Below are 21,689 nucleotides of genomic sequence, written 5' to 3'. Positions count from 1 at the left end.
AATGTGTGATGCGACAGACACAATGGGTTTATCGGGCACTCGACCTGTGACATGCTGAGAGTATAAAGCAGTTTGCAAGGAACATGCTAAGCACAAAGAGGAATCTGCTTAGAACATGCTGAGTATACTGAGCAATTTGCCAGTGATGTGTTGAGTACATGGAACTTGTTGCTGGGCATGAGGCAGTACATGATTACCACCTGTGATTCTCTCCCAGGGAGTTGAACAGTGCATCTCTGTCAGAGACGTTCCATGGACATGTCACTTGCACTGAACAGTATCCCTAAGACATGCTAAGCACACTGAACACTATGCTAGGAACATACTAAATATACTGTGAACTGGGACCTGCAAATACAAGAAATTATTTGTCATGGATATGCAAAGAGCATAGGACACTCTGCCAGGGACATGTTGATCACAACAAACACTTTGCCAGGCATATACAATATAAAACTCATGGGATGCCCTGCCATTGGCATGCCAAGCACATTGCTGACCATGTGGAGCAGTATGCTAAGAAACATGCTGAACACAAGAAACACTTTGCCAGGGACATCATAAGCACAGGGGATCTCTGCCAGGGTCATATTAAGCACAAGGTGTACTCTGTTATGACCATGCTGAGCACAAGGAGTATTTTGTCAGCAACAAAAGCACAGTGGATACATCTGAGTCATGCTAAGAATATTCTCTTCCAGGAACATGCTGACCAAATTCTGCTCTGTAAATCTAATGATAGTGACAGTGTGGCCTTCATGCATACAAGCTTTCTGTGATGTTGTTGTCTATGAGGACAGGCTAAGGAACAAAATGTGAAAGCCAACTGATTTTATTGATTCGCAATATCTTTATTTCCTTGCTGAGATAAATAAGATGCTATATAAAGATTGGAATACTTGCTATTCCTGGGGACAGTTCTGATTCCAATTCCCTTAAATGCTGCCTACATAACCAAAACCTTTTGGTAACATTATATCTGCTAATGGGGATAATCAGAATCCAGATTGGCTGAACTTCCCCTTTAGCAAAGATCATTTGGCAAAATTCCCAGGCTTTTAACTGTGTAAACAACAGTGAAAGGAAATGTGGAGAAACATTTTTTCACACATGGGTAGGTATTTCAGTCCTTCTTTTACACTCTCTTTTTTTTGCATCTTAACAAGCCACATAGGGCTTCATTTATAAAACTTCTGTACCTGCTGGACCAGACCCCTGACAACCCCTTTTCCCACCCCAAGCTTGCTTTATCAGTATGTTAAATGCTGAAGAGGTGGTGGGGTGGGGCACGCATGCATGTGGGAAGGTAACGGCTTGAAGATTCAGTCAGATTACTACTGGCTGGAGTTACTGACTGGGGTGCAGAACTAGCTGTCAATTAGGCAGCCGGGTAGGATTCTGACAATATTGTTGGGATCTTTCCTACCTGTGGCGCAACTGTACTCTGTCAGCTGATAGTGAGTATTAGCCTACTGTCAGCTGACTTTGGGTCACATGAGTTTATTAGTAAATCCAAAAGAGAAGTATGGCCAAAAAAATGGATTGGCTTTGCTTTACTTTTCTTTCAAGCCGATGATCTACCAGAACAACAGACCCTTCTTGAGTATTGACTCCCCCTAGTTGTAACCCCCAAAATGTATAATGCATGCATGTTTTTAGTAGCCAAGTGCATACCTTTTATTAACATTTAAACTGTATTAGCCACATTGTTGCTCAGTCAAAAAGTGCATTCAGGTCTGATTCTAAGTTAGAGACATCCTGTAAAGACTTTAAACACATAGATTTTTCTTCCAAAAACACAGAAATTGTACTTTTAATCCCAAACATTGGATCTTTTATAAATAGGTTAAGAAGTAAGGGTCCCACCACTAAACTAACAATCTAAGACCATTCAGAGTATGAATCATTAATCATTACTCTCTATATATGGCCTTTAAGCCAGTTTTCTAAACATTTACAGACTGGCTTAAAGGTCATATCTAATCTCTAAGTTATCTAGCAAGTGGCCTACATGCTCATGCCTGATCTTTTTACTATTAATATAATTAACCATTTAAGGTCTTTAAGACCCCTTATGTTACCTAAGGACCCCAAAAAAAGCTGATGAAGCAGCGTCTGTAGCCCGGAGAATGACAGATGAATGCGAAAGTGATTAAATATACATCACTTCCGCATTCAGAGACCGAAGGGAGATCAGAGGGAGATTGTGTGCTGAGCTCCCTCCGATCTCCAGTCACAGAGCTGCTGTGCCAGTCCCGGGCCCGCACGGGGCACAGCAGAGCTCAAGATCAGCGGTGGCAGAGGGGGGCTCAAACCTACATGCATAATACAAGAGATCAGGTGGCTCCACAGCTACCCAAATGCTTGTTTGTAAACAGCCTTCGCTGGCTATTTACAAATCAAGCAGTTTTCCCGCTCGTGTGTGCACTGGGATGTGTGCGTGTGCGGGGATGGGCAAGGATATTTAAAAACGCCAACCCACATCTGGGAAGCCACAGTCCAATTACAACGGCTGGACGTAAGGTGGTTAAAGAGCTTTTTGGTGTTTGTCCTACTCTCAAGAGACAGACACCTACAACTTTTTAGGGAATTCCAATACTTCAGACCTCTATGAATAAGCCTACGGGTGAAACATGTGAGAGGTTGTAGCTGGTTGGGGGGTTTGTGTGCTGGTATTTGCTGCATTATACACGTTAATTCACTGTTACACTGGATTTGCTGTGAATTTCAATAAAGTCTGAAGTATTGGAATTCTCTGGATAGTGTGGTCTGTTCGTATACTACTACATTCCAAAGTGGAGACGCATCTATTAGACCAGCACCTGGGGAGTCCTGATGGCGACTAAGGAATTGGAGCAGTGAGATTTCCTTTGGCTCTACATACAACCTTTTGTTTTACCCCCTCTCTTCAAAAGCACAGCCAAGAATATTAACAAACCAGTTACGTGAAGAACAAAGCCAAGATTGAGCAATATCAATGAAATCATATTGCTCTTCTTGCATTATATTTCCTCCTCTCCTCTTTTGCTTGGCAGACTTCTGGCATTGGTTGACAAATACTGTAATCCATTGTGTAATTTTGCACTTGTATTAACCATTACTTTTTGAAGCACAAATAGTACTATTGTCGCAAATGTTAGTTAAGTCTTAAGTTAGTTAAGTGCTCAAGAAACCCAAATCCTTCCCTCTTACACCAGGTTTTTAGCCCTGTGTTTAATTCTCTGTGTTTCTGCATTGTCACCTGCTACTTGCACCTCACTAAGCATGTGGCGTACTTTTAGTTATTTGCTGTTTGAACTTACTATGGACATGTCACTTGCACTTGAGTGGATTTTAATGATTCAGCCAGTCAGCAGGCTTGGAGTGACTATTGAGCTGGCTGGGAAGGTATAAAATATTTAGGTCATTTCCTGGCAGATGCACTTCTGTCTGGTGAGAATGCCACTGGGGAAGCTGTCTTTGTCCTAGGCCTTACCAGAGGCTGAGTTCTAGAAAGATTACCTTTCCAGTAGCATGTGCCCCCCCCCTCCTTCCCACTCTTCATGCACTAGTGCAATAGATTTCATCAAGTTTAACTTGACTGGTGCATGCCCATCTTTCTTCGATCCTGATAAATAATCATTCCCTGGCATGAATATGCTTTGGACCTTATTGCCAAGTAATGGGGCTTAGGATATTCTCCATGCAACTGTTAGATGACAAAAAAATCAATATATATTTAAGGTCAGTAGAAATAGCGCTACACACATTGCACAGACATGGTCTGCTGTTGTCAGTTGAAGAAATCTATTTGAGCAATGATGTGCAGCTGACACCAGAGCATGTGCATGTGGACAGGAAGTGTCGGAAAGAGGCCTGAAGAGATCAGTGGCACTGAGATGCAAAAAATGATGAAAAAAAGGTAAAAAAAGAACAGTTATTTTTATAAAAAAAACAAAATGTCAATTGTCTGAGATACACTGTTCTATAGCATCTGAAATCAGCCGTACCAGCCTGAAGTGAATAGCCGAACAGTGTTCGGCTCACTTCACTTCTGATCGGTCATTCACTCGGCTGCCCTCGGCAGCATAGTGAATAGACCCCTAAATGTGATGTAGCTAGGGTTTAAGTCCACTTTAAAACAGCTTTAACAGCTTGAACTTCAGGTATTCTGTATGTAAAAGTATCAAATGAATGCACCCCTGCATATCATTAAATATATATTTTAAAATACAAACAGCGTGAATACCTAAAAATAATCCACAACACTCACCGCTCATATTCTGCAGTCAGATCCAAATTAAGAGGAACCTTCAGGTGCTGGCAAAAAGGCTCGCTCCCACCAGCATAAATTTTTGTCCAAGAGCCGCACTCAATGCTTTCTCCAAATAAATCAAAATTTTATTTTAATTCATGATACAGCATACACCTTCCAAAGCTCCCCAGAACGAAGGAAACTCTCTTCTTACATGTTTCACCCACAGGGCTTGATCAAGTGTGAATACCTGAATGTTCCTTGGTTTCATCCTCTTGCAATCCCATGCACAGCAACCCTGAGATGCATGCTGATATGAGGGGAGAGCTGCCCGCACACTACAAGAGTTAACTTCTCATATATCTCTAGGAGTATTGTGTAAATTATTTTTGCTTGCCTTGTCCTTGTTCCCATAGCAGTTGACGCTCACCTTATCTCCCCCATGCTTTGGCTTGTGGACTGTCCCTGAAGTGTTCTCATTTATAATGCAGGGCTATGGGCTGGGTCAAAGGCCTGCTGGAGCACAAGGGCGATAGGCTATGGTGCCAGTCTTGGAGCCTGTGAGAGTGGGGATCTGATGGGTAAAAATATTTTCCATATTATCCCTAGACAAAATACACAAGTAACCCTTGCAGAGAAGGCTACCTGTTTTGTTTTCTACCTGGAGATAGGCTTTTACTACAGCAGATAAATATCACTGCCAGGCAGCCTGTGCTAGGTGGCAGAGCTGTGTCTATCACTATAGATTGACAGTGATGTAATTCTTGTGGTAGCTAACAGCTATCTTATACAGTTTGGGGGGAATTTATCAAAACTGGAGCAGACAATCAGCTTCATTTTCAATTCTTAACTGAACAACCTGAAGAGAGAAGCTTTTTGGTTGCCCTGTGCAACTGCTCCAGATTTTGTCTGCTCCAGTTTTCATAAATTCCCCTCACTATATTTTATCTGTGTGTTTAGCTGTTTGCTTGGAGTTGAAAATTAACATTTAGGTATAGATGGTATTAAATTGCTGTAGCCTTAAAGGAAACATATCATGTAAGAAATATCCAGGCTGTGAATGCTGACCTTTGTTTGAAAATGCACATATCTGATTTGCTCTCCATATTTCATTCTCTGCTCTGTGCTAGCTGTGCTACATGATTTCTTTGTAATTAATAACATAGTGGCATTGTGTTCTTCCAAACCATGAAGTTACAACAGTAACATTTTACTTCTCTGTAAAATATTCATGCAGGTTTACCAGACAGTAAGCATGTTCTTTTTCTCCTGTTTGCAGGTTTCAGAGCGATGTGACTATGTCTTTGTAAATGGAAAGGAAATGAAGGGAAAGGTTAATGCAATAGTGAAATTCACGTATCAACATTTCAAAGCCTCACTAGAAATGACAGTTTGGGTGCCACGGCTCCCTCTGCTGATAGATGTGTCTGACACCGAATTAAATCAGATCAAAGGTTGGAGGGTTCCTATAATGACGAATAAGAGGTATGCATCTTATTTTGCTTCATTTATATTAATGCATTTCATTAAGCTTTGTAATTAGTGCTTATTTACATTACCTTCCGAATGTTAAGAGGGCACTTAGATTTTCATCTAGCTTTCCAGATATCAACATGATTAACTCACTGGAAATGTCATGTTTTACTTTTCTAGTGTGAATTGTGTAGAACGGGAAATGTGTTAAGCAAAATAGCTGCTATTTTAACTCATTGTTGGTAACAGTGCATTTATTACACACAATAACGTCTTGCAGGATTTCAACATAAGACATGTTAGGGTGGACCTTTACCCCTTTTGACTAAAAATCAGCATACAACTCTGCATGCTGATATGAAATCATCTTACATTAGTTAGATAAACAAACATATTTTTATTTTACTTATAATTATTGTTTTCCACTTCCTGGTCCACTTTGGTGCAAATCGTGCCCAAGCATTGCATCCTGGGAAGACTACATTAGCAGATCATTGCTGGGAAATCTCATCTGTAATCTCATGAGATCTCAGGGAAACGCAATTTTCCTCCCCGAGATGATGTGCATGGTTACATGTCCTAGTCACATGTCCCAGAGTTCCAGGAAGTAAAGGAAGATCTAGAAACCTGCCCTTAGTTAAAATGGACACTGTCAGAAGGGAAGAAAAGAGAACTAAGGTATGCAAAAAATAAAAATCCTGCAATTATCTAGAAGTATGTGTTTGTAGATTGTCATTACTAAATATTTCTAAAGGTGTCTTTGTTGTTATTTTGAAGATATGGGTAAAGTTCCTCTTTAATGTATAAGATACACAATTATTAGCTATAAAAGTATATGTTGTATCCTATAGTAAGTTGAAATGTATTCATAATTTCCAACTTATTACCCCATTATAGATAAAGTATACAATTATTAAAATATGATCAGAAAATCTATAGTTATAAGGGGGTTGCCTTGCATTTTGCAGGTCACATATTTAACTAACTATAAATGCAGGAGAGGAATTTTAGTGTGAAAGGGGTCTATGCATTTTGCCAAAAATATTTTAGGATGAGCTCCTAATACCAGAGACTAATCCTAACATAAAAAACATTTACTGACTACGGTTCAAGCATGAAAAACCATTAAAAGGGATCGAATAGATCGAAGGAGTCTATGTTTAAACAATTTGCAGAGCCAGGGGCAAAAACAAATGTTCCTAATTTATTTTCTTTTTTTTAGGTCAATTGTAATGTACCGTAATATCACATTATGGCCACTAAATTCAGCTATGTATTTATATATGTATTTATTTCCTATGCTCCTCAGCTCCATCTGGTGGTCATAATGAAGGCCAACACTCTAAACCAATTTGCTGCTGCTCCTTTAGTATCCAATCCCAGTTTGGGCACAGAAAGTCAATCACTCTGAATTGCAGTCAGGTCACCAACCTGTGCTATAAATCTCTGCACTGGGTGGCCAAAATAATAAATCCTTTGGCAAGTTTCCATATATGCATTTCAACTGAGTATAAAGCTGTTTGCCCTGAGTTCTACCTTAATTAATATGTTCTTTAAAATTAAGTTTTCAGATCTACATACCTTTCACATGAATAAGATCATGGCCTCACTCTCTTTTTTTTTTGCTTTTATTTTAAAGTAAAACCCAGGAAAAAATCTATTTTCATAGTTTATGATGAAAAAAATCTATTTTGCATAGTTACCTGTAATGATTCATATGTAGCCTAATCTATGTAAAGGATCATTTATTAAACATTCCAAGGGAAGCAGTAATGTACTCAGAAATAAAGTATAAAAATAAACACATCCAAAGGTTTCTTTTAGTGGAGATTCAAAAGCCCATCAAATGACACAGTGATGCTCGCTCAACGCACTGACAAGCAGTCTTCAAGCCGGCACTGTGTCCACTGGATTAACGCGTTTCAGGGGCACGCACCCCTTCTTCAGAACCATAGCTGTTCTGAACCCAGGCAGACTTTTATATTGAAAAGTGGCCAATCATAGCCTTTCATTCGTCTAACCAATCAAAAGTGCTTACTATCAGCCAATCATCAGCAGCCTTCACTCATCCAAAAAGAAAGTGACATGTCACCCAATGGTTTATCCTAAAGGCAATGCAAATAGTGGCTTGATTGGAGACATTTTTAATAAAGGATGTACAACCCCATCCCAGTGCCTACTGGGGATACCTAGATTTTAATGTGTAGTCCATGCTACATACAGTGTGTCCTTTGATCTTCTGCAGTGCTTCAGCAACTTCCTGTCTCTTACAGTGACCATAAAGAGTCATTTTGCACCTCCTCCATTCAGAAAACCTCAATATTTACTGAATACAAAGCATTGGGTCGACTAGAGAAGAGAATGCATTCACTGAAAAATGTGCAAGACATTTTCTAAATGGAGGAGGTGCAAAGCTAGCAACTTCATCCTCACTATACAAGATATGAACTCATTGCAGTACAGTAGAGCAGGAAGATCAAAGAACACACTGTATGTGGCACAGACTGCAAACGGATTACACTGGCCCAATAAAACTATTAAAAATAGATTTTTTTTCCTGCAGTTCTGCTTTAACTATTATTGGAAATGTAACATGCGGAGAGGTAAAATGTCTGCTGTAACAGGAGGAGTGAAGCCTAAAGTAGAATGGGAACTGAGGTAAAACCTATAGCAAGATTTTACTAAATCCCCCAAGAAATAAGTGAAGTCATGAAGTGACTCTGCTAACCATAATCTGCTTATTTAAACATAGGGAGGAGTGAATGTGTCTAGGTTTGATTTGTGGGGCTTTCATAATTCCCATTGTAATGTCTAAAAATATTCATGACGGAATAAATGTCAGTTAAAGTACCGCAGCGCTGAATACTGAAAAATGGCCTGGATGGGAAGGGGGTTTAACACCGCGGATGTCAACTGGTTAAATATTGAAGTCTATAATGGATAAATCTTGAAAATAAATTCTGGTCATTTTCAAGAATAATAGGAAAGGGATTGTCAAACAAAAGGCACAGGGAGCTAGGCAATGGCATGGGGACATGTGTAAATGCAAAAGAAAACTTTAAAAAGTTACCATACAATATGTAGAGGGTCCTCTTTTTTTATGCAGCGTTGAGGGCAACATGAGAAAGGCACTAATTAATTCCTTCAATTACATGCTCAGTAGATGCCTTTAAGATGTATGTGGTGTTACAGAACAGCACAGTTCTAATGGACAGCATCAGCAACACCATAATATGGCATCAAATAATTTGCATGTATAATATATTTTGTACTTTTAGTTTACTTTAATTTATTGCTTGACTTTAGTACAGCAGGAACAGCACCCCAATACGATTTAGTTTCAATGCAGGTTTGTCTGCGAAATCTCATTTTATATCTAGTGGTAGGCTTAAAGTGACATTAAAGGCAATTTTCCCGCCCAACCCAATGTTACTGTAAGGACTTACCTTAAATCATGCCTCTTAAATCCGATCATCTTCTTCTTTAGTGTAGTTTTCAGATGTCTCTATGATCCAGCGCTGACTCCTCTGTCCTTCTCTTCTCTGATGTCCCACAGAGTCTGTACGGGTGCACACTGCTCCATAGACTTACCTTGTGTCTCTCCTCGTCTCCCGGCCGAACATCTGAACTGCGCATGCGCCCGCCCCAAGAGCATTTGCGGCCGCCCAAGACTCTTCAGATGTTCAGACGGGAGCGCGTGGCGAAGACACAGGTAAGTTTAAATCTGTTTGAAAATGTTTTTTTCTTTAAAAAAAAAAAGTTTTTCCATATATCTACTGCTTGCTAGAAGTAGATATATGCAAAAACATGCTGAGGGTTTAATAACCCTTTAAACAGTGGAACAGTGAAATTAACAACCACAGCAGATATCAAAAGTATAGGAAACTTTACACTCAAAAAATAAAGCTCAAAGCTCTCAACTTTGTACCAATTAGGCAGTGGTAAAACAGTTTCATAGTATAGCTTGTGATAGTTTTTTGCAGTATGACTCTGTAGTTAAAGATCACTACAATGTCAAAAAATAGCAACCCTAACTGAATAATTACAACGTGTAAAATAAAAAATAAAGGATTTTTTTTATAGTTTTGGCTATAACACATGACAAGTTTGTGAGCTTCATTTTTTTGCCGTGTCACACTGTTTCATCCTAAGAGTTTATTAAAATGTCCAAACAGGGTGCACAAAAACATTTCAAAACCACAACCCCACATTGCAGGGAGAAGGGAGTTTTTTATGCTTAAATAAAAATTAGAGCATGTTATTTCAGAGACAAAACCAAACATATAGTACAGTAGCTCGAGAGTATGTAAGTAGAATGATTAGGCTATAATGTAAGAAAGAGAGATGAGTCAGTTTCTATAATGAAATTAAAAATTTGTGTAATATTTCAAAAACAATATCCACAGTTATTGTACATTCACTGTAGACTATAAAAGCATCTGTATTATTCTGCAATGTAACAGCCGATTACTACAGCAATGTAGCTAAAGCAGGTTTTGTCATGAAATACAATGTATAGACTGTTATTTTAGAGACAATAGCCAGCATGTAGCACATAGCAAGGAGCAAGAAGGTTAGATCTGCAGGAAAAGGCAGTGATTGGGGCACTCCTTCAAAAGGCAGGGCACATCTGCCTGGTCTTTCTGGCAGAATGCATGCTATGCACCCAGAGCACATGGAAGAGGAAGTGGTGTGGCTCACCAAGCCTTACTCATCTTCCCCCTCCCAGAGTAGCCCATGTTCCTCAACAGTTGCAAATGCCCCTTCTTATTTCTTTATCCTCCTCATTTACTGTTTTCCCATCGTGACCCCGCAAACTACTGTGGAGGAGTTGGCTGAATTTTTTCAGCACATTGCAAAATAAAACCTAAAACACTAAAACCCAACCCTAAAAAAACTAAACCCAAACCCTATATATTTTTTGTTTATTCAATAAAGAACCAAAACAACAGTGGAGGCAGCAGTTAATCAGAAGCTAAAGTTGTTGATGAAGGACACAAAAAGGTAGTTTTAAAAAAACTGTTGAGTGTATGCACTTGGAACACACAGCAATTCACAGTATGGTAGTAAAGTACATCACTGTGTATAGCACTGTATAACTCTCTTTAGAACACTTTATACCACAACTATCTTCACCTGCAACCACTGTCAGTTCTTCCTATCTACTCCAACACACAGACAAAAAGCTTTTATAGTGAGGGAGATGGCATGTAAGAAACCCCCATTATTGACCCTTCTAGTCCTCCTGACCACAGTTCAGATGCCAGGAAATGCAGTATTGGTAACTGGTTGCTATAGAGGCACATTAACTTATGGTTCACCTTAATCCATTTTTCGACACCAAACCTGAAACTGATCCCTATAAAAGATACCACTTTGGGTGAACTGATCCCTCTAGAAAAAGTGAAGTCCTCACTTTCTGGCTGGCAATGAAATAGACATTTGTGTGATGTGATTTGCAGACAAGCTTGTCCCCCTCTCCATGGTGGTTCTCCAAAGACATCCTGTGTTCTCCACAGATTGTTTTCAAAATCACAGATGTCAGGGAACAAGATACTTGTAGTTTGGATGTGTTTATTAAAATGTTTAATTGTGTAAATAAGCTATTAAAATACTTTAATTATCTTTCAGACCAGCTAGGGACAGTGAAGATGATGATGACGATGATGATAGAAAGGGCAAAGGTTGTACTTTACAATACCAACAAGCCTTACTTAAAGTCCTTACGCAGTTCATTGCCGAATCTACTGATGTAACCGGACAACTCAATTACCTGCTTGGATCTGATTGGCAGGTGGACATAACTGACCTAATTAGTGAATTTATCCAGATGGATGACCCAAAAGTTCTACGAATCCAAGGCCAGATGCTGATTGGGCAGGAAGCTGGTATGACAACTCTACAGGTAAAAAGTAGCTATTTGCATAGCCATTCAGGGGGGCTTTTGACATCAGTGAGTTACTAATAAATGTTTTGTCATGCTTTTGCTAGTTTAGAAAATCTTTAGTTTTGACAGGTTCATTACTGAACTTTCAGTGAGGATCCTTTAGCTTTCGTTGTTCCTGCTAGCTGAACAAAACATTACAGTACATGGTACTCTTTGTTGTAAGTTTTGATTGAAATGTGTCTGAAAGGTATATGTGGGGCGTATGTGGATGTATGCTTATGTGGCAAAGGTAACACTCACATATGCTAACTAGAACAGTCATATACTATCTAGGTTTTTATCGTGATAAACTTCCTGACCAGTTGGGCCTGTGATAACACTGTTTTCAGAGTGGTGTTTACTGTACACAATGGAAACAGCTGTGGAGAGTTTTTTGTCAAAAGAAACCTGTTTAGTTAACTGTCACTTGATAGTACTTGTACACCGCTCATTGTTTTAATTGATATAACATCAAAGGGGTCATCAGAGCATCCAATCAGAAATCCTTCCAGTGTCATTGAATGGCAGTAAACTGTATATAAAGTCAGAGGGTTAAAGTGTCTAGTGAAATCATAGAATCATCATGAGGAGAGTCATGAAGAGAGGCCTAGAGACACATAGGTGCATATATAGATTGGACATACACTGAGTGGCCACCTGACGTGTGTAGGCAAATTAGCTATAATTAGCTATACTTTTGCACTGAAGTTGCTAGAGGGCCAGCCCATTATAAATAGGGAACCAGGTTGTTTACCACGACAGTAGAAGTGATTTTTTTCCTGAAGATATGGGTAAACAACGCGATTTAACAGCCTTTGAACGTAGGATGATTGTTGGCCCTCGGAGCCATGGAGCGAGTATCAGCAAAACAGCAGAATTCATTAAATGTTCAAGAGCAGCTGTTGTTAAAGTGTTTAAAGACTGGACTGTCAGCCGAAAATCTGGGTCTGAACGTGCGAATTGTGGCCGTCAGTGACTAGTCAATGTTAAGGCAGAACGGAGAGTGGCAAGACAACAGAAGGGCAACAGTGCAGTGTCAGATTCCTCGCATCACCTTTCAGTCAAGAGGCGGCCCAACTAAGTCCTTTTGTGAAGTCATCTCGTGGCCCAATGAAGTACTGATGGCGTGGTCATAATAATCTGGCCACTCAGTGTATATGCTGGGTGTATGTAATGTCTGTATCTTTGTTAGGTTCTGCTGTTATTCTCTATTGGACTGTTCCTGTTCATCTGTGTCTGGGATCCAATAAACGCTACACTCTCCGGAAAAGAACCAAGGTTGCCTGTATAGTTCTTGTAGTTTGCATTCTGCAGTATAATTTATTTTATATAATTTATTTATTTGCTTTGCTTTGTATTTCCAAAACTGAAGTGGCAAGAGTGCTCATTAGAAGTGCAGCTGCACTTACAATTTTCTTTTAGTCCCTCTGAAAAGTTCCACAAATGTTTGCTAAGCCCAACAATGAGATCTACCTAATGCAGCTTTTGATGTGGCAATAATGCTGCACAGCTCCTGATTTCAGGGAAGAATTGTCACCTTCATGTAGACTGTACCTGCGTGCACTACAGTGAGATGAAAAATCATCAGCTGATTCACAAGCCTTTAGTTTGTCTATCAGCAACTGGCCACACCTAGTCCTACCCACTGCCATCTGAATTGACATCTCTGACTCTCTTGCTGGATCCCTTCCACTGTAAATTGCTGTATCTGTGAGCATATCAGACACAAATGAATGAGGATTTGCTCAGCCAGGGAAGGTATAATACATTGTATGCTTTTGTTGAGGCTTGTGCATCTCACAGTAACTGAATTTGGGACTTGTTTAGACTGTTATACAGAAGCCTTTAGTTGTACTTTAAGGAAGATACAAAGTTTCATTTAGCTTTTGTGCACCCTGCAGGAAAAATGACAGCTAAAGGATCTATACTGAAAGTGCAGTTATCATTTAATTGCTTTGCTTCTTTTTTCCACAACTGGAGTAACAAGAGTGCTGATTGATTAATGAAATTTACATTTAGCAGATCCCTTTGGGCCTTTGAATCATTTAAATAACTATATCTTTTTCCAGATATAATAAAATGTATTTATTAGAGCTTTTTCCTGTCCGGGCACATGTAATTTGATTAGTTGTTATTCAACAACCTTACAAATATCTTGCTTCAGCATGATATTTTTACCAGTGAATTTAGTTGTTTACATGCCTGCTATAAAAAGACAAATGTGTTTAAACTGTGTTTTCTTTTCCTTAGATACTGTCCCCTCTTTCAGATGCCATCCTAGCTGAGAAGACAGTGATGGTTGTAGATGAGAAGGTGACAGTCACAGATTTAGGAATTCAGGTAGTGACAGGATTGTCACTATCCCTTCAGCTCAGCACCGGGAGCAGCAGGGCAATCTATGCAGCTACTATAGCACATGAGCACTTTAATTCTCCAAAACAGGTATTCTGTTCTTGTGATTTACCTGCCCAGATTAATGATGCAAATGTATGTGTTAACTTTTCCCTGTTCAGTTGGTAAATGTGGCTTTCTACCATTTATTTGCCAGTTCAGGTGTCAAGCAAGAGCCGCAAATAATGTAAAGTGTGGCTAATGTTCAATTCTGGGCAGCTGTTAGAATTAACCATGCAGTTTGCCACTCTGACAATACAAGGGTTAAATGTTTGTTTAGTCTATGAGGATAGTAGGAATAAACCATAATACTTAATTACTCCCCTCTGCAGTCTTACCCCCAGCTGTGCGATCGGTCCCATAAAGTGTCTTCTCTTCTTTGCTCCTCCGGCCGCAAGATGGACCAGTGCAGAGTGCCGCCTGCTGGGGGAGCAAATAATAAGTTAAGTATCTGTGCTTATTCCAATTACCCTAAACTAAATTATCATTAAACCCTTGTAGTGTGTTTGGGGAGGGTGGGGTGACACTGCATTTTTTATTTTTAAAGCTGTCTGAAGTTCATTTAACTTGTGTAAAAAGAAGGATGTTTTGGTAAATCAGCCCTAATGTGTTGCAAGCATACTTTCTGTGTAATATATTTTACTATGGTGTGCGGTCTGGAAACACAATTAAAGTGACACTACACTTTATTAGATGTTAAAAAGTGCCCTAGCTATTAACAAAAAATGTAGCTTATTTGTTTATCACTCAGCTGTAGATCCTCAAATCATCTCTGAATTGGTGATGACACTGTTCTTCCTTCTGGAGGGTGACTACTTTTGTTCCCCATGGCCCCTGTGTTGTAATGTAGCCACTGCTGCAAGCCTGCTCCTGTGATGGACTACAATCTCAATCTCCATCACGTGAGTGAGTGAGTTTGGAGTGGTGGCTACTTTACAACAAACACAGGGACCATAGGAATAAGGTCTCCAGAAGGTTAAATGTCTAATCTGCTTGTCAGTACTTCTGATAGCGACCTATTCGCAGGTACTACCATTACTGTCCTTTTCACCATGTTATTAGCATACCCACTTGTATATAAGTGCAGTAGAGGTTCAGATTTATAACATCATTGGGTTTAATGTGCAAAAACTGAACCACTAATCAAAAATCAGTTTTTACTGAATCAGTTACAGTAAAATGAATTCTGATTGGTTACTGCACCTTTCACAATATTGTTTTTTTCTTGCCTTAATGAAAGTGACTGCTGGTTTCAGCAGGAATTTTAGGACATACTGGCACTTACGGTATTCAGGCTGTCTGAAAAAAAAAAATGCTTCTAAAATATACTCCTTGTATAGCTCTAAATCACTTTCTTGAGATTAGTTTGAATGCATGATGTCTTCATAAAGAAAACAGGACTCTGGAGAAGCTACATATATTACGATATAGCTGTGTATTTTTTTAGCTCTGTGGCAGAAAGAGGAATGCCAGATTTTACCAGTTTGTCCTGTACAGCTTAGAAAACCCTATATACTGTATGTGATTTTATTTTACATGGTACAATTTGATGAAGATGCAATGGTGACAATCCCAATTTTTCCACATGATCGTTATCACAGGGACCAATAACTGTATTTATGTGGCTTCTTGCACTGCACCATTTCTCACAGATCGTTATATATTTGCTGAGACCTTAGTTTGCCCATTAATCATGCCTTCATTTCTAAGCTGTGATAGAGGGACACCTTTCAGCACATAGTATATAGACAAGGGACTTACTCCCACTATACCTCCAGTTACATAGGTCAATAAGCATTTTTAGGCAAATAATTATTGGTTAAAACCGAAAAGTAAAATGAAATCCATATAATAAATAAAAACACCACAAAACATGCAGAAAAAACACCATCCAGTGCCAGATACCCTTTCAAAATATAGCTCACTGTGTTTTTGATCCCTAAAAATAGGAAGGTCAAGATGTGCTCAGGTGAATCCACATACATGTCCAGGATATATGACTCCACCATCAACTAAACTTCAGAGAATCATTTACATTCTCAAAAATAAACATCCAAATTGTATACCCAGAGATATAAGAAGAGGCTCACAATAGTGATACTGTTAATACTAATCTATTCAATGACACTCATGGAAACTTACATTAAAAGAGGGGAGATATAGCACTTTGTGGGGCACATTTGACAAATATTGTGACGTCACACTGATCCACCCTAAACGTTACATGTCTTATCCTCACTCTTCCTCAGGGGCTCTCTGAAGAAGTCTGAGCATGCAACAAATATGCATATGATGGGTCTGGGTGTCGTCACCATGTTTGTCACTTGATATTGGCATTCAGCATACGGAGACTGCTGGTTTAAATCTAAGATTGCTGTTTATCAAATGCGTTATAGTTGCCCTCTTTTAATATGCGTTTCCATTTATTTTTGTTTTAATAAATAAGTATCGATGATATGTCACTATTATGTGCCTCTTCTGATCTCCCTGGGCATACAATTTGGATTTTCATTGCTGAGAAAGTACAGGTGAAACTCGAATAATTAGAATATTGTGCAAAAGTAAGTGCAGTAAGTGCTGCAAAAGGGGCCCAAACCAAGTACTGAGTACATATGCATGCTTGTACTTTTCAGAGGTCCGATATTGTTCTATGTACAATCCTTGTTTTATTGATTGCATGTAATAATCTACTTTTTTGAGGTTGTGGATTTGGGGTTTTCATGAGCTGTAAGCCATAACCATCACAATTATGACAAATCACGGCTTGAATTATCTTGCTTTGCATGTAATGAGTCTATCTCATATATTAGTTTCACCTTTTAAGTTGCATTAGTGAAATAAATGAACTTTGCACGATATTCTAATTATTCGAGTTTCACCTGTATATGATTGCTTGTTTAGTTGATTGTGGAGTTGCATATTCTGGACATTTATGCAGATGTACCTGAGCGCATCTTGACCTTCTTATTGTAGAGGTCAGTACCGTACGGTGAGCTGTATTTCAAAAAGTTGTTTGGTATTGAATACTATGGTTCTCTACACATTTAGTGGTAGATTATGATTTTATTAAATATATGGACTTCACCACTTTATGTGCATGTTTTTAAAAAAAATACACAGGAACTTTTAAGAGATATATGAATTGTTTATTGTATAGTTTAACACACATGAATTATATATTTATATTTATTCAATGATTTAAGTGTTTAAGTATACTGTATATTGTATATGATTTGTTTTATTCACTTTTGAGGGCAGTAGGTTTTATTTTGTTATATTCTCTCTTTGGGGTGCAGTGTGGACAGTGGCGTAACAACTTTATTAAAATAAAAACGTGTGTGTGGGGGGGAGGTGCAGGGTACAGTTCCAGTGGTTGTTTATATAATGGGGGGGGGCGAAAAAAAATTCTGCCCCGGGTGCACAGAACTCTGGAAAGCAATAAAACCCCAAACATATTTTAACCGTTTCCTTTGTTATCAAAAACTAAAAAACAGTTCCACTTAAAATACAGAAGTGATGTTAAAGTGGAAGAAGAAGAAGAAGCAGTATTCATCATAATTAGATGAAGGTTACATACAGAATGTCATCAATTCTTGAAAGTAATCAGAGAAAACTTTAAATTAATAAATTGCAGAAATCTGCAATTTTTTTTTATTTAAATACACAACTGCGATAATTTAAGTTAGCTTATAATAATGTCTTCTGACAGTCACTTTATTATTCCGCTGTTAAATTTGAATCCATTTCGCCCTAGGGACCCATTGTCTTTATAGAAGCACCGAGAAAGAAAACACATTTTATTGCCAGGAATTTTAAACTAGTCTTTTTATGTCTTAGAAATAAATGCGTGCCCTTCACCTCCTAGTTTACACTTTATTATAGTATAAAATGTTCTTTAGAGAAATATTTTCTTCTCTTTATCTGCTGTTTGTTGAGCCTTTCTTTTTCTTTGGTTTTAAATACAGGAAGTAGAGATCAGTTGCTGGATCCAGTTTAGTGATGGCACAGTGACTCCATTAGATTTTTATGATCCTAAAGACTTTTCGCTAAGTGTGACATCATTGAATGAAAAGATTTTTACTGTTTCTCAAGACGCCAAATCAAAATGGCCAATTTTTTCAGCTGTTGCAGAAGGCCAGGGACCACTGGTCAAGGTAGAACTCATGATAAGTGAGCTTTGCCAAAAGTCAAAACGAAAGAGCATCCTTACTATTGGTGTTGGACACATAAAAGTCAAATTTGGGCAGGATAACAAGAATGAGAGTAGAAATGTACATTATAGGGATCGTTATGAAACCCACTACATTGGTAGAAGACAGAAGATTTCGCTAGAAGGTTTGAGACCTGATGGTGCTTATTTTGGCACACCATCCATGGAAAGAGATGTCATGAACAGGGCTACGACTGACAGATCTCAACTCAACAAGAAACTGGAACGGGATAGCCTTCTAGATGATGACAGCCAACTCCCCAACATTCCCATGGATTTCACCAGTTTTCCTGTACAGGTTGATATACCAAGTAATAATGGAGATACAGAAGAAAATGATCTTGTGCAAAATACAAGAGGTCTGAGTGATCTGGAAATTGGAATGTATGCATTATTGGGAGTCTTTTGCCTGGCCATACTTGTCTTCCTTATAAATTGTGTGACGTTTGCTTTAAAGTATAGGCACAAACAGGTCCCAGTAGATGAGCAAGAAACTATGACACATGCACATGACTGGGTTGGTCTTACTAATCGAACAGAAATTTTGGAAAATAATATTAACTTCCCTTTGCAGCCGGAAGAATGCATAACAGCTGTAGACAGAGGAGTAAATGTTACAGAAGGCAAATACCTTCTTAACTCAAACCCACCCAAAATTGTTAATGGACAGACATACAGATCTGCAGAGACTTCCTTCAATGAAGTGAAGGAACAGAGGGGGGAGTCTGCTGCCTCACCTACCTCTAAAAGGAAACGTGTAAAATTTACTACGTTTAGTAATATCCCTGTGGAAGATGGCTGCCTTAACATCAGCCCCATGTTAGTGAACAATGAGGACGATATAAAATGGGTGTGCCAGGACTTAGACATGGGAGATTGCAAAGAACTTAGAAACTATATGGAAAGATTACATGAAAATGTATGAACACAGACAAGACTTTTAAAGTGTTCAAACTTACATGGAGTCCTTAAAAGGCTGTTTTTTCAACCGCTATGTTGCTCCATGGAAACTATATAGGATGGAATGACGGATCCATGCACAAACCTTTTTATATAGACTTCTACAGGGTAGAAAACACATAATGTAATGCAAATTCTGGTTAAAATAAACAGTTATGTATTGTATGTAATGTGTCATGCATATAGTGGATATAGCAATGATTACAAATAATGGGGAGCATTTAATACTTGCATAAAGAGAGAATGCAACAGAATTCAGAGGTAACCAGAGTTCCTATATTGTACTATTAGGCTTGTTAAGTACATGAGAATAAAGTGAATTGATTGTGTGCAAAGCGCAGTAACCAAAAGCAGCCAATTAAAATTCATCCTTATTGATCTGGCTGCAGTAAATGGCAAACCTAATGGATGCTGTGAGTTACTGTATCTTGCCCATAGCCATTTGCACTTTGCACTGCCTAATTACATAAATCTAAGTGTATAATAATGTGTTCTTGGACAGAAGGCATGAGGAATACACAGCGTTTTACCAATCAGGATAACAGATTAGCATTTTTTTCTATGACCTATATTTTTAGTGATTTGCATTATTCGCCTCTTCTCCTAGCTTAGTATTGCCACCTGTTCCTATACACAAAGAGAGAATGCATTGATTCAGGATCTGCATCTTTGCATTCTCTCATACACCTCCAGGAGAGAATGCATTGACCCAGGACCTGCATGGCTACCTTCCTTTCTTCAGTGTATACAGGAGTGGTGCAGACGAGTGAAGCTTAGCACCACAAAGGAAAAAGGAAGAAGCAGAATTCTGTTTCAATAGGAAGGGAAGGGATGTGCCTGTGGTCCATGATGAGAATCTTATAAGTAAGGTAACTTATTTTCATGAGAATGCAAAATTCAATGACTTTAGTGTCTGCAAACAGAATATAATTTATATACATTTATATGATTCATTATTTATGTTTTCATTTACAATGATGAGGTTGATGAAATGCCCTGATATTTTGAAAACTTTACCTGTAATCAAATTTTGTGGGTCTTTTTCATTGTTAGCACAAATGTAACCAGGTAGTAAATGCGTGCGCTCTTTGTTGTATCCAGAAATGTAATATTTAGAAAGCTTCAAAACAACATAAAGTTCTTACTGTTCATTCCAACTCACATTCATGTGTTCTTCAGGTAAATTGATCCTATTATTATTGTTATTATTATACAGGATTTATATAGCGCCAACAGTTTGTGCAGCGCTTTACAATATAAGGAAGACATTACAATCACAATAAAATTCAAGACAAGATGGTAAGGAGGACCCTGCCCGTGAGGGCTTACAATCTAAGGGAGGGGCAATCCTAGAGGCAAAGTGTGCACATGCCTAGAACAATGATGGGGAGCATATTCCTATAGCTTTTACATTAAAGTAGAATGGAAGCCAAAACTTATTTTAGTTTTAGATAGAGTAGGTAAGGGTTATATTCCCTGTCAACTTTTTTTGACATATGCGTCCCATTGGGCAGATGTCTGATAGCAACAACCGGAAAGTGAAAGGAAATCCTTTCAAAGTAAGGGAAATCCCTGGTGGTCAGGGAACTAGTGCACTCAATGAAAGATTTCCCATCGTTTCCTGTTCTGATGACAACCCAAAATTCGGCATTTTCTTTCACTTTTGGTGATAACAGTCACCAGGACAAATCGAGAGGGTAATTCTCTCTAACGGGGAGACAGCAATTAAAAACCTGGTAGGTGTTCTGACCCTTCTCCACTTTATCCAAAACTAATAAAAAAAACGTTTGGCTTCAGTTAAGCTTTAATGAATTGATCTAATTTTGAGGATGTTGACAGGTATAATGATTATTTTGCTTCCATGCTTTTGTTGCTTTCTTTCTTCAAATTAAATACTTGAGAATAGGATTTGTGTGCAGACTGGAATGGTTCTGTGAAAATGCTGCTACTGATGAAGTATTTAGTTGCTTCATAATGTACTGCTAAACAGTAAAAAAGAATGCTGAAGCAGTCTTGGAAAGGCCAGGATTCTTTTTTTTAAAAGGATCTTTTAGAATAGAATTATGGGAGTGGGAATTCCAGTGCTGTTCAAAACTCCTGCTCCTCTTATAATTCCCTGCTCTATTGTGGTGAGCTACTGTATTTGGTAACCCTTGAAGACATCACGACTGGCTCTCTTTTAAATACATTTGAATACATTGCAGTCAAACTCCAGTGCTACTTTTTTTGTTTCAGACTAGAGCACTAAGAAAGACTCATTGGTTCCTATGAACAGCAACAACAACCCATCTTTCCAATTGTTCTAATTTAATAAGTTAGCCTCACAGAGTTCTGAGTTACAAAAAGATTCCTTTCCTGCAAAACCAGGTCCCTATTATTTTACAGCTTAGTTTACATTTAAGATAAGTAGAGTGACTTATGGTGTCCATACACATCAGATACCGGGACTGGATGACTGTTTGTGCCAATGAAAGGATTTACCTAGCAGCCAAATT

General features: G+C 38.5%; 1 protein-coding gene across 1 annotated transcript in view; it reads left to right on the top strand.

The window, feature by feature from the left end:
* The window catches only part of TMEM132D (transmembrane protein 132D), a 525,431-nt gene extending 506,138 nt beyond the window's left edge, over window positions 1–19,293 (top strand). Inside the window, exons 6-9 of the mRNA XM_018576480.1 lie at window positions 5,514–5,719; window positions 11,339–11,612; window positions 13,884–14,075; window positions 17,990–19,293. Coding sequence (XP_018431982.1) covers window positions 5,514–5,719; window positions 11,339–11,612; window positions 13,884–14,075; window positions 17,990–19,159 — 1,842 coding nt within the window. The 3' untranslated portion in view covers window positions 19,160–19,293. The remainder of the gene's footprint in view (window positions 1–5,513; window positions 5,720–11,338; window positions 11,613–13,883; window positions 14,076–17,989) is intronic.
* Window positions 19,294–21,689: the final 2,396 nt, after the last annotated feature.

Source organism: Nanorana parkeri, unplaced genomic scaffold (genome assembly GCF_000935625.1).
Source record: "Nanorana parkeri isolate BGI_ZX_2015 unplaced genomic scaffold, ASM93562v1 scaffold68, whole genome shotgun sequence".
NCBI classification, from domain to species: domain Eukaryota; kingdom Metazoa; phylum Chordata; class Amphibia; order Anura; family Dicroglossidae; genus Nanorana; species Nanorana parkeri.
This window is presented reverse-complemented; position numbering and strand designations above follow the sequence as displayed.